The sequence below is a fragment of the Haliotis asinina genome, chromosome 3, assembly GCF_037392515.1.
Source record: "Haliotis asinina isolate JCU_RB_2024 chromosome 3, JCU_Hal_asi_v2, whole genome shotgun sequence".
NCBI classification, from domain to species: domain Eukaryota; kingdom Metazoa; phylum Mollusca; class Gastropoda; order Lepetellida; family Haliotidae; genus Haliotis; species Haliotis asinina.
The window spans coordinates 32708236-32721888 of record NC_090282.1 but is presented as its reverse complement, the minus strand read 5'-3'; the positions used below and the strand labels follow the sequence as shown (position 1 = coordinate 32721888).

At 41.3% G+C, this 13653-nt stretch overlaps 1 protein-coding gene across 1 annotated transcript in view; it reads left to right on the top strand.

Moving 5' to 3' along the window:
- Positions 1-8236, top strand: part of LOC137276744 (adenylate cyclase type 3-like) — a 43539-nt gene extending 35303 nt beyond the window's left edge. The window contains exons 18-20 of the mRNA XM_067808382.1: positions 3798-3918; positions 4059-4183; positions 4891-8236. Coding sequence (XP_067664483.1) covers positions 3798-3918; positions 4059-4183; positions 4891-5046 — 402 coding nt within the window. The 3' untranslated portion in view covers positions 5047-8236. The remainder of the gene's footprint in view (positions 1-3797; positions 3919-4058; positions 4184-4890) is intronic.
- Positions 8237-13653: the final 5417 nt, after the last annotated feature.

Sequence of the window (13653 nt, the reverse complement as noted above, 5' to 3'; positions counted from 1 at the left end):
ACCACTGACACTCTGCTGAAAGCGAGTGGAAATGAACTGTGAACAACCCCACCTCATTTTCTGATCTGTGCGCAACTTTTCTCAAAAAGCCGTATCAGATCCTGTAACGAACGCTTTGTGGATTCATACCCTTATTCTGTTGTCTTTTGGGATTAATTCCCAATCTGGGATTCGAAACTGTACTCACCGAGTGTGGCAACTAATTGACAGCACACTAAGTCAGTAATCTAACCCACTCAGCCACCTCTGATACAAATGTGAGATCGCGAGGGTCCAGGATGCCAGTCAGTTGACGTGGTTACGGCGCCTTAACATAGCCCCATGGCACGTGCCCTTTCTCTCATTAACCCTGGTTTCCTGAACCATTCTCGGTAATTCAAATGATGTTGTCATATTGCTGACAGAAATTTACCAAAAAAAACTAATCCATTACCTGTACTTACTTAAACATTGTACCTGTCTAGTTCATCATACGACCAGACCTATGGCAGTCTCCAGGTAGCTAGCGAAATAAAGAAGATAGGTCTACTGGTGGTATAGCAAGATGCATTTGGTACTGTTGGAAATGCTTGGAATGTCTCGTTTTCCCAAACTAATGTTGACTGAGAGTGTCAGTCCACCTGTCATTTTTGGGTGTTTCCATGGTAATCAAGGTCTAACAGTCTAACACTGAATCATGTCTAACAGTTTGGTCAGGGTCACAGTTATCCGATTTCTTGGTGTTCTTGCTTCCATGTTTGACACCAGAAACACAGTTATCCGATTTCTTGGTGTTCTTGCTTCCATGTTTGACACCAGAAACACAGTTATCCGATTTCTTGTTGTTCTTGCTTGAATGTTTGACACCAGAAACACAGTTATCCGATTTCTTGGTGTTCTTGCTTCCATGTTTGACACCAGAAACCATTGCTCTAATCTAGCCATCAATCAACTGGTAGGAATAGCGCAAAAAGTAAACAAACGTAACTAAGTGGAAAATCATTACAACAGACTTTCATGGTTGAAAATGACAGAACATAGAGATCCACGTCTTCAAAGAAACCAGATGTGAGTGGGAAATTGATTGTCCCATTTCAGGACGTCAGGTTTCAGCAAGAAGCCTTGTTTCAGCCCTGGCCAATTCCGTTTTAATGTATTTGGTGTTGTGTATAGTTCACAATGCCCATCACAGAATTATGCTAAATGTCAGTCTCAGTGCCCACTCAGCTGCTTGAGAGCCCATCTGGAAAAGAGATGTCTGCTTCAGAGAAATCGATGGATGGCGTTGATTGATCGGAAAGATGCTACCAATAGACCCCATGTAGTTATTTGATCAATTATTGCATTTTTATTTCTGAGTATAGTAAAATGAAAATAATTAATCACAGACTTAATGGTTACACAGCACAGAATTAGTAAAGAAAATAGATTGGATTGATGGTCGTTCTGTCGCAGCATACAATGAAATGCCTTGTGATCTTTTTATCCTAGATGACGAGATTAATTAGATATCACGCCATGACAGGGGTAAATGGATATCACTCTATGACAGGGATAAATGGATATCACTCCATGACAGGGATAAATGGATATCACCCCATGATGGGGTAGATGGATATCACTCCATGACTGGGTTAAATGGATATCACCAACGACAGGGGTAAATGGATATCACTCCATGACTGGGTTAAATGGATATCACTCCATGACAGGGGTAAATGGATATCACTCCATGACAGGGGTAAGTGGGTATCACTCCATGACAGGGGTAAATGGATATCACTCTATGACAGGGATAAATGGATATCACTCCATGACAGGGATAAATGGATATCACCCCATGATGGGGTAGATGGATATCACTCCATGACTGGGTTAAATGGATATCACCAACGACAGGGGTAAATGGATATCACTCCATGACTGGGTTAAATGGATATCACTCCATGACAGGGGTAAATGGATATCACTCCATGACAGGGGTAAGTGGGTATCACTCCATGACAGGGGTAAATGGATGTCAATCCATGACAGGGGTAAATGGGTATCACTCCATGACAGGGGTAAATGGGTATCACTCCATGACAGGGGTAAATGGGTATCACTCCATGACAGGGGTAAATGGATGTCACTCCATGACAGGGGTAAATGGATGTCACTCCATGACAGGGGTAAATGGATGTCACTCCATGACAGGGGTAAATGGATGTCACTCCATGACAGGGGTAAATGGGTATCACTCCATGACAGGGGTAAATGGATGTCACTCCATGACAGGGGTAAGTGGATGTCACTCCATGACAGGGGTAAATGGATATCACTCCATGGCCGAATTACATGGATATGGCCCTCGACTGCAATCGTGAACAAATGATCACACACCTAAAACACGGTTTTATTGTTCCGTGTAAGTAATAGTTTATGTCTCAATATTTTTACCTATCAGAACCAATTTGAACTTTTACGTACAATGTACATACATACGCCTTTTGCTGTTGTCTTTATCTCAAATTCTAAGATGTTCCACTAAAGGATCAAAGGCACCTGTGGTACCTTGTTAGAGTAGAAAGTGGACATGTTGCATTACGTCACACTGAATTGACCTCACTATGCCATTCTACTCTTCTCTTCGTAAATTTAATGTGGGGCTGTTGCAATCTGTCATTTAATCCTTAATTTGCATAGCCATGAGTCCTTTCACAAATGTTGACATAAACTACGACGATACCGATAGGTTTGTGGACATCAGGACAGGTTCTAGGTGAGCATACATCGTGTGTGAAGATTCGCCATCTTCTCTGGTATTTGGTAGTAAATGCGTTCTTTCATATGAATACCACGACGCATGACCCGTCAAGTGTCATGGCATCCCAATTTAGTAAAACGTTCCGGCATAACGAGGAGAGAAAAAGAATAAAGATAGCCACCTTCAAAACACTGTTAGACGAGTCTTTTAGTTAACAACTGATATCTCATGCTGTTGATTCACTGCCGTATCTTGGTGTAACGCTTGGTGTAACGCATCTAAATGGCAAAAGCGTTGGCTTGGTAGATAGCGCAGCGAGACAGTTTGAAGCTCTCTTAAAATCCCGTTGATATGTATTAAATAACTTCCTGTCCGTTTGTGGGATAAACCCGAGATAATACTTACTGTATGCTCTATTGTATGGACTCTGGATAGACTGACACATCAAATGCAACAGAGCTTGTGTGAGACATACTGAAACTATAAAGAAGCTGTACAATTTCTTTGACTCTTTCAAATGTTTGCATAAATGATGTTACAGAAATGACAGAAATAGGATTCACACATGGGGAATCGAACCCAGATCTTGCAGACAAGGGTAGAAAATAAGTTACCATTTTTGCCATCTTTGCATTTTCTGAGACCGATTTATGGTAACTTTATTTTAAACATAAATATAACCATTTACATGAGCCAGATCTTTCCTAGTCGATTCGACCCGTGCAGATCCGGAGTAGGATAGACCTTCATCAACCCAAATCGGGTGACTGTTCTTGTCGCAAGTGGCAACTAACGGGATCGGGGGGTTCCCAAATGTCATCGGTTCCCAATTGCGCAGACCGATTCTCATATTGTTGATCAATGGATTGTCTGGTGCAGACTCGATTATTTCCAGACCGCTGCCACATAACTTGAATATTGCTGAGTGCGGCATCAAACTAAATTCACTCTCTCACTCCTAGTCCTCCTTACCCCCTTCTTGTAATTAGAAGCACTGGGAACGTACTTTAGTTGGAAATGTCTCTTGAGGAAATAGGCTAGTCTCCTGATAACGCTATTTCTACACTTCCAGAGCTCTAGTGTACGCGAGCGATGGAAGCACCTTGACGACCTCGTCCAGTTCGCTTTCGCCATGAAGGAGACACTGCACAAAATAAACGAACAGTCGTTTAACAACTTCATTCTTAGAATAGGTGGGTATTGTCTTGTCTTGGCACGGCATTGTACCATTCATAATCGAGTATGTCATGGATTTAATTTTCATTATTCTTATTTCTCAAAATTTTACATGAAACGTATCCACGGACTTTAAATGTCAGTGATACTCTTCCAGGAATCAACCACGGTCCCGTTATAGCGGGGGTCATTGGTGCCCGGAAGCCACATTACGACATCTGGGGAAACACCGTTAACGTTTCCAGCCGAATGGAGTCGACAGGGCATGCGGGGAAGATCCAGGTATATTTCATTGCATTCCTTTAAAAAATCTACTGTTCCTTCATGATGCCTCTCAGCTTCAAGATCTGGCAAATGCTCTGGGCATGAATGAATCTGAGTGAAATTCTATCGCCCAATGTAAATATGTAACGTGCATGGTCTTGAGCCAACCATTCCACTGCTTTCGGAAACGATTCTGCTTCAAATGGCAGAGCTGAGTCCCTTGTGGCGTGCCAGAAACCTGTCAGTGAGTGAGTAGAATTTTACACAACTTTTAAGAGCAGTCCATCAAAATTCCTGAAATGGACTTCACAGATTCTACCCATAAGCGGAATCGAACCCGAGTCTTTGGCGTGACAGGTGAACGCTTTAGGCTACCACACAGCCCACAGAGACCTGTAACAGTGGGTGAGTCTCCGGTTCGCCTGATCGTGATCCAGGATTTGTCTGCAACGTAACAGTGCTCACAAGTTTCCTTGGTATTGTGGGGTAGCCTAGTGGTTAAAGCGTCTGTTCGTCACGCCGAAGATCCGGGTTTGACTCCCCAATGTGGTACAGTATATGAAGTCTATTTCTGGTGTCCCGCGCCGTGATTTCGCTGAAATATTGCTCTAAACGCCATAAAACGCCATAAAACCATACTCACTCCCTTAAGGGATAACTCGCTCACTCACTTTGGGGGGAAGACAGATGGCGCTGAAATACCGAAATATGATTTTGCATTGCAGGTGGTAGAGGAAACGATGGTCATATTGAAGGAGTTCGGGTACAAGTTCCAGAAACGAGGTCTTATCAAAGTTAAGGGCAAGGGCGAACTGATGACCTACTTCGTGGACAACCGAACAGAGGAGGAAGAAGTCATGCTAAATGGACTGCCATGTTAGGTTCAGGGCGTGGTTTCCAGACAAAACTTGTACAAGCAGGACTACGTTTTCATACAAACCGTGTGTTCTTGAAGATCAAAAAAGATATGATACATTTGTTGTTTGTTAGGGCAAACCTACAATGTAATAGAAATTATGAATATACCTGCTGTTGGAACCAGATATGACAATAGCTCGACTGGTTGTGACGTGGTGTGCAAATTTTGCATACTCAGTGAACTTAAGTGTGTTCTGTGCCTTTTTAAAATGACAATCAAGCTCTGTTCTATGTAGTAATTGCGGTGCAGTAGGTAGAAGATATCCTCAGAACTGACCGGCCAGTGACTGACTCGCAGAGAGCTTAAGACGTCTTTCATCAATAACAAAGGTAGCAAGGCAGTTATCATTCACACATCAAGATAAACGTACCCCGGCTACATGGTCTCTTATTCACACATCAAGACATAGACAAAGAGACCACGAGTACAGGGTCTCTTATTCACACATCAAGACATGGACAAAGAGACCACGAGTACAGGGTCACTTAACACGTCAGGACATGGATAAATACGTCCCCGTTTTAGGGTCTCTTATCACTTATAATGACTCGCTCGCTCACAACCATGCCTCACATCTCGGGGGTATTCGTGAGTCGTCGGTACTCTCCGGTTTTCTCTGTGAGGGAAAAACACAACATTAAGCGTTCCCAGCCGCTTGTGTCATTGGATGCAAAGCTGCAGACAAGGAATCCCCAGTATTCCAATAGTATCGCCACGAAGTATCATCATTTGGTACATGATGTTGTGTTTGTGATGAACCAGATGTTTGATCTTGTGTGTTTATTATTTAACTGTGTATAAACACTCGTTTGCTTTAAGTGGATGTGGCAGTCACGGCACAGACTGTAACTGGAGATGTGACAACTCCAGACACGCCAGTGATAACAGGGTGTGTATTTCTTTGGTTGAGTGCTCCGTCAGGGAAGACAATGGTATTACTGAAATCCCGAAACATTAGGAAAAGTTTCAGCAAAAGCACATGCATAATACATGCATAAATCTGACTGCATGCATAGATAGTTATTGGACTGACACGTATGAACCTGTATGCCCACTTACATACGCGCATGTGCGTGTATTTTTACACACGTCTGAAAGGGATGCATACATGATACCTTCAGATGTATATGTTCATGTCCAAGAATAAGCACACAGTTACACTCCACCATTGAGTCTAACAAAACCTAGTAGAAGGTCGCACCAGGTAACCTTTGAGCAACCAATGACAGTCTAATCAAATGCGAGACGGTTAAAGCGATTTAACCAATCAGACAACGGCTACTATTTAGGGATCGGAGGGACTTTCAAAATATTCAGGTCACCGACACAGATCTCTCCACAAACAAAAATCAGCATATAACACAGTTATTTGACCTGCGGCATATACGCTTTGGGGTTTCTGTTGACATGGTTACCATTAGCTAATATTTCCGCAAGATAACATCCTTGAATATTGTCAAAAACACTATTTTCAACGACTGTTTACTCACCGTTGTCATGGCAGTACGTACGCCGTGTGCATCACCCGGAAGCGATCGTACGCTAAATAGCATTCGGAATCGTTCGGGTACGAACCTTTTCGAGATAAAAAGTTCATAAGGGATGCACAAATGTGCACTTTTGCGATTTGGTAAACTGTGGTCTGATTGGTCAATCTCAAAGGTTACCTGACGCGACCTGCCATAAGGTTTTGTTAGACTCAGTGGTGGAGTGTAACGAAAAGTACTGAGGATAAGTTTACTTAGACTGTGGACCGGAAATGGCAAGTGGCAGGTATATGTGCCAGAAATGAAGCTGTTGTGTCGACTGAATATCCCAGAAATAATAAGAGCAGAACGTTTCTAGCCACCATCTCCTCCTACAAAGTGCCTTGTTGCTGGAAGCGACACGACGTGCAGCTGTGGCTACACCGACTGTGTGTGGCTATAACGTCTCTATATATTATGTTTTACCGGGAGTGATTGAGGACCTTCCGTCACAGGGATCAAACTCTTTGAAGTGTGTTAATTCTGTAATAAGACATAAAACGTACCGGAACGAATAATGAGGGACTGAAGCCGAAATATTTCACACTTGGCTTCAATTTCTTGACAAGCAGGGGATCATTCGTTGTATTGGTTTGATGGGAAAATGAAAAATGTGTATATGCAATTATGACTTACACTGGAAATAATGTATTTATTGTTTTACAGGGTCCCAGGACAGTTTCAGTCTTGACTTCCTTTTAGATACGCATGCATAGTCTCAAAACCTGAATTTATTTATTGACACGGCGCCGTTTATGAGATCCGACACCTGTTTTTTCTTAGAATCTAATGGGTTAGAAAGTCCGGAGGGCGAGGGGACATGAACAAACACAGAGTGTACAGTTACCGTGGGACCAGTTAACAACATATTTATCTACCGAACAGTTAATTTTGAACTGTTTGAAGCACGCGTATTGATCATAATAAAGTACCAGCGTTAGGCAACAGGCCAAACACTACGTACATGCGTTGTGTCGGCGTAAATAATACGTACTCTGTGCATGGCAATAAGCAAACCTGTTTGGTTTGTAAAAGGGAAAGCAGATGTAGGCTAGTGTACGTGCAATGCATGACGATGAAATTGCCACGCTTCATAACACGCTCACGTGGTCAGTGTAGAACTTGATCGCGGAAACTGGGGGCCCTTCGCACACAATAGCAAGCGCCAGTGGACGGCACCCATACAAGCTAATACGGGTCAGATGTCAGGGCAATTGTTCAACTTAAACTTATTTGCCAGTATCACGCCCATGAGTATGTTTTGAGGTTGATGAAGCGACTTATTATGAGATTTACGTTTTGACGTGTTGTCCCGCGTTACACATCATCAACATCATCTGTTATTAACGCCCGTTGTTGTGCCGTATTTACTCAAATCAGACTTCTGAATTTATGTTTATTTCAGACGCGTTATATATTCAGCAATATATCGTAGAGGTATTAATTTCAAGCCCAAAGGAACAAACAATACGGTAGACTGTTCAAGTATGGGAGCTGGGACAACAACATCATTTCACTTTATGCAAATGGGTCCTGGTGTTAATTCCATATTTTCACGTACATATTGATTTCCCGGGTTTTTTTTATTCCGGTTATATTTGAATGTAAATAAAGTATAATTCATCAAAACCAAGAGTTTGTAATGTTGTGAGATCTTTTCGTACCATTCTTTACCCCTGTGTATCGAACGTTCCGACAGTTCTTACCGTCCATTACCCCGATGTGTCGGGCGTTCAGGCAGATCCACGAGTTAGTGATGTGAGATCTATATGAACCATCCTATACCCCGATGTATAGAACGTTCAGGCAGATCCACGAGTTTGTGATGTGAGATCTATATGAAACATCCTATACCCCGATGTATAGAACGTTCAGGCAGATCCACGAGTTTGTGATGTGAGATCTATATGAAACACCCTATACCCCGATGTATAGAACGTTCAGAGAGATTCACGAGTTTGTGATGTGAGATCTATATGAACCATCCTATACCCCGATGTATAGAACGTTCAGGCAGATCCACGAGTTTGTGATGTGGTGACGATACAATGTTCATCAGGGTCATGTCAAATGCCTCGCTATAGCGAACACTCTGGTGTTTCTTCTTCACTGTTATCGTCTTCACGTATAAACCGTGCAAGCAAGTCTGCGGCATACTCCCTTTCAAGAAACTCACTCCATTTTCGCCTTTAACCTTTTGGATTACGTTTTATCAGTGCAGTACAGATACTGGTACTTTTGGGTAGGGGTGAAACGGTATAGCGCAGTATTAGAAGAATCACGGTATTTTGGCTTCGGTTCTGTGTACCTTTATGCAATCAAAGAAATCGGTATTTTCGGTTTTCTACCGTAGTTATATTAAGTAAACCTTTTTCTAAATGTCTAGAAATGAAATCATTTTGTCAACCTCTATGCCGCTATTTTCTTCGAAGTAAGTTCAAGCTCGCCAAAAGTCCTCTAGTTACATCTAGTAGAGACCACCCAGACAGTAATTGCAGATACCCGATCAGTAACTCGGTTCAGCACTGCTATCCGATATGTAAACAGAAAACAAAGTAAAACGATCTCCCTCGATTTCATTATTTGATTACATTTAATCCCATTTTTACTGTTTACAACAACATGGGAGAAAATCTGTGCGAAATGCCATCACTTCATTCTATACGCTCACCACTTCCGCTTGTCATGTTCATGAGGGTCCACTTTTCGCGCCTACTGAGATAGCACCGATTTCACATTAGTCTCAGCAGTCACAAACCGAATACCGTCATCCATGGTGTCACTGAACTCAAATGTCACAATTAATTGCCAAGTACCGGGGGAAGTCAGCGGTGACTCGTCAAACTGTCTCCTACGTAAAATGTATCCAGCCACATAAACCAAAGTACTGAGCCTGTGTTAATTATTGTGTTAAATGTGTTCGTAGAAAACATGCATTATACTAATACGATAGCAATACGTATTATCTGTGTTAAAATAACTGCTTGCGATATAAATTAATCTGATAATTGAGTGGAAACTCGTTCATTGTATGTTTTAACTGAATCACCGGAACATTGGTGCAAAGCGTGTACACAGCTAATTTCCAGTTTAGCTAAGTAACAGGTAAACCCCTAACGACCATATTTAAGTTAATGTTTTGCATTGGCGGGAACTTGAAAACCCCTTGAAAATTACCGGATCCTAGTGTAAAGGCCATATAACTTTAAGACAAATGGAGCCACAGTCCAGGTTGGTGATGTTGTATTGGTGCGCCAACATACGTGGGAAGCAAAGATCTGTGGGAAGATGTTTACTAGTCGGGTGAGTCTCAACATCACGGTACCATTCCTGTTTTATTGTCTGCAAGGAATGAACCAAATATGGTCATGTACGTCATCGTTACCCCTGCCTATGTCGCGGTTCCCATGTTGTGGTGAACACAGCGACACAGGTGACGATGCAACATTGAGTATATCAACAACCAGCATGGATCTTGATAATATTTCTTCTCCAGTATCGAGGGGCACTCACGTGGACTAGTGGTTTAAGCGTCACACTGAAGACCCGGGTTCTATTCTCCACATGGGTACAATGTGTGAAGCCCATTTCTGCTGTTCCCCGCTGTGATGTTCCTGGAATATTGCTAAAAGCGGCGTGATATCGTTACCACTCCTTGTGTCACCGCTGAGAGGGGTCAGTTCGCCACCTACAAGTCGGTCACTCATACCTACACCATCCACACCATCCGTTTTCGTTGAGCTTTACTACAGATCGATCGACCCTGCCTCTTGGTTGACCCGGCACGCCCATAACTGATCGATCAGTTTGGGTTCTTTGGTGCATGTTCCAGTGCTAATCACAAACTGTGAAATATGGAAGATATTGACCACAGCTGACGTCTACCAGTGTCTAGTTCACCAACAGCCAATGGGGGGGGCACGTCTATTAGACGTGGCATCGCTCCTTCCACAGAATGATGTAAATGATGAAAACAGACAGGTAAGACTGACAAATGGTCCACGGAGACTAAAGGACCTTCCTCGTTAGTGTCAAGGTCAGGAACGATGATGATGCAAGTGTGTCAAAAAAAGGACGTGTGCTGGTGTTTAGTTTTACAAATGTTCTCGTAAACGATGCATGTCGTCAACATAAATCAATGGTAGCAGAGATTATATTATGTGATCACTCTTAGGCGTTTGACAGTATGTAGTAGGGCTCGTTGATAAAATATGTGGGCACTCTTGGAAATATAAACCGCCGTGGGTTCGATCCACGGCTGCGTCACACCAAAAGACGTAAAAATATGGTACTTGTCGGTCCCTGCCTGGCTCTCGGTATTAATGGGTAGCACAAGCACTCGGAGTCGGTACATGTATCTGAGTTGGGCATTCATGCTTAACTGCGGCATGGTATCTGAGTGAGCTATCACTATAAAAGCAGCTGAAGCCTGCGCTAGGACAAACCGCTGCACGTACATACGCATGCGCGTCGTCGGGAGATGTATTCTCAAGTGTGACGTTAAACTCCATTTCCTCTCACATGTTAGAAATACATGTCTTCACTTAATTCTTTGAATAATTTCATGAAAACTTCAATCCCGGATGCTCGGTAATGTGGAAGTCGCAATAATGAAAACTAGGCGCAGGCTAGCGAACGCACTTGCCTTAAGGAGAGTTTTTGCCACATGCTCATGGGAGTACAATTTCGTTATTATTGCTACAAGTTAAACTGTCCGTGTAATTATATAGAGTAAGTTTATTTCAGTTTGTAGGCCATCGGCCCATGTACATTTAAGAAGTACATAATATTAGATTACAGTGTAAGACAATATGTGGACACACATTGATATCATATTACAGTAACTGAGATCGGGTTTTCAAAGCAGCTTTGACATACCTAGCACAATTCAGCAATGTTACTACATCTTTTGAGGCAATTAATCTTCTAAATCTACAGTCATTTGTTAGGGTGTCCCAAGGTGGTAAATACATTTTCCTAAGGGCAGCATAATTGTCACATTCAAATAAGAAATGTACCTCATTTTCAATACAGTTTCTATTACACATCTTGCATATTACGTCAGGATAAGTAGATTCTCTCCATCTCTTATTACATCGTACTGGCAGGGAATTAAACCTTAACAAACACAGATATCTTCTTAAGTCTCTAATATTGATGTTTAAGATGTATTTATCAAAAGGGTATGATGTTATGATATTTTTGAAAATAACAAGACTACGTGAGTCCATGATATTACTAGTAATAATTTGTTTCGAACAATCAATCAATCTCTGTTTAAATAATGCTAAGAACAGTGAAACATTTCCAATGTCCTGAGTATGCCAAACATATCCAAAACCATACTCACTCAGCAGTTTACGTATACTAGAAGCCCAAGTAATTCTACCAACAGAATCTAATCTATACATGTAATTGTAGCATTGTTTTGGATAACAATTTTCAGACTTTCGTAATATTTTACACCAGTATGTAACACATTTAAGATGATAGTCAACAGCCATATTATATCTCCCACATTCCGCTAGTGCTACGTTACTTGAGGTATGTTTACCAACTCCTAAAACAAATTTACAAAAATTATTGCGAAATTTGTCTATAACACTTCTTTCTTGAAACCCCCATACTTCAGCCCCATATAATAATATTGGTTTTTATCTTACTGTCAAAGAGTTTAAATAAGACATGAGCTGGGATATTAATGAGACTATATTGCAACTGTTTTATGCCTAATAAGGCTTTACTGGCTTTAGCTACTAAAGTTCTAGTACAGACAGTCCATGATAATCTGGTGGAAAATATAATACCAAGGTAATTATAATATGTTGACGTTTTATGTTGCACGCCATCGAAAGACCATTTTTCACAACTACGAAGGTATCCTCCATTTCGGAAAACCAAAATTTCTGTCTTGTCCATGTTAACTTGCAAACCCTAAGACTTGCAGAACTTACATAGAACGTCAATTTTTCGTTGTAACCCAACAACACTATCATCAAAAACACACAAATCATGTGCATACAGTAACAACAATAACTCTAAATAATCCTCACCGATAAATATACCTCTGGTACCTGAATCTTCTAACATAATTTGAAATTCTGACACAAATATCGAAAACAGGAAAGGACTTAAAATACATCCTTGCCTTACCCCACTCAGACAATCAAAATACTCACTTATAGAAGTACCAAATAACCGTACTGACGCTTTAACTTTAGAATACATATCCTGTAAAACTGACAACATCTTCCCATGAACACCCTTTTTCATTAAGGAAAACCATAATAAATTTCTGTTTACAGAATCAAAAGCATTTTTAAGGTCTACATATAAACAGAAAAATCTTCCTCCTGTTTTCGACAAATATTTTTGTATAAGACATTGTAGCGTAAAAACATTATCCATGGTACAATATTCCTTTCTAAATCCTGCCTGGGATTCCGGGACACAATTAAAGAGAGCGGCAAACTGTTGTAAACGTGAATTAAGAATAGAGCAGAAAACCTTTCCTAAGACATCCATGAGCGAAATACCCCTATAATTATCAACACAATCACGCCGTCCCTTCTTATGGAGAGGAACAATCAGGCCTTTACACCACTCAGTGGGGAAATTACCTGTAAATAAAATTTTATTATACAACACACGCAGATATGGAACAAGAAGACTGCCACAACTCTGAATCATCTCCGGTAAAACACCATCCGGGCCTGCTGATTTACCCAACTTGAGAACATATATAGTCGCTTCAACCTCTCCCAGGGTGATCTCCGAGTTAAGTACAGCGTGGATATCATCATCCGTACAACTCTCACATTGTGATTACCAATAAAACTTTCTACATGCTCAATAATATCACTATCCATTATATAGAATGTTTACAAAACCAGAGTCCCGTGCAAAGTCCCACTATATCCTTGGCATGTGTTTACGAATTACCATTAAGTAGATATGACACCAGGTGTTCGCGAAAGGATTGCCATGCCTATGGTTGGCACCAAACAAAAATACATGCAAAGGAAAGTAAATACTTCTAATTG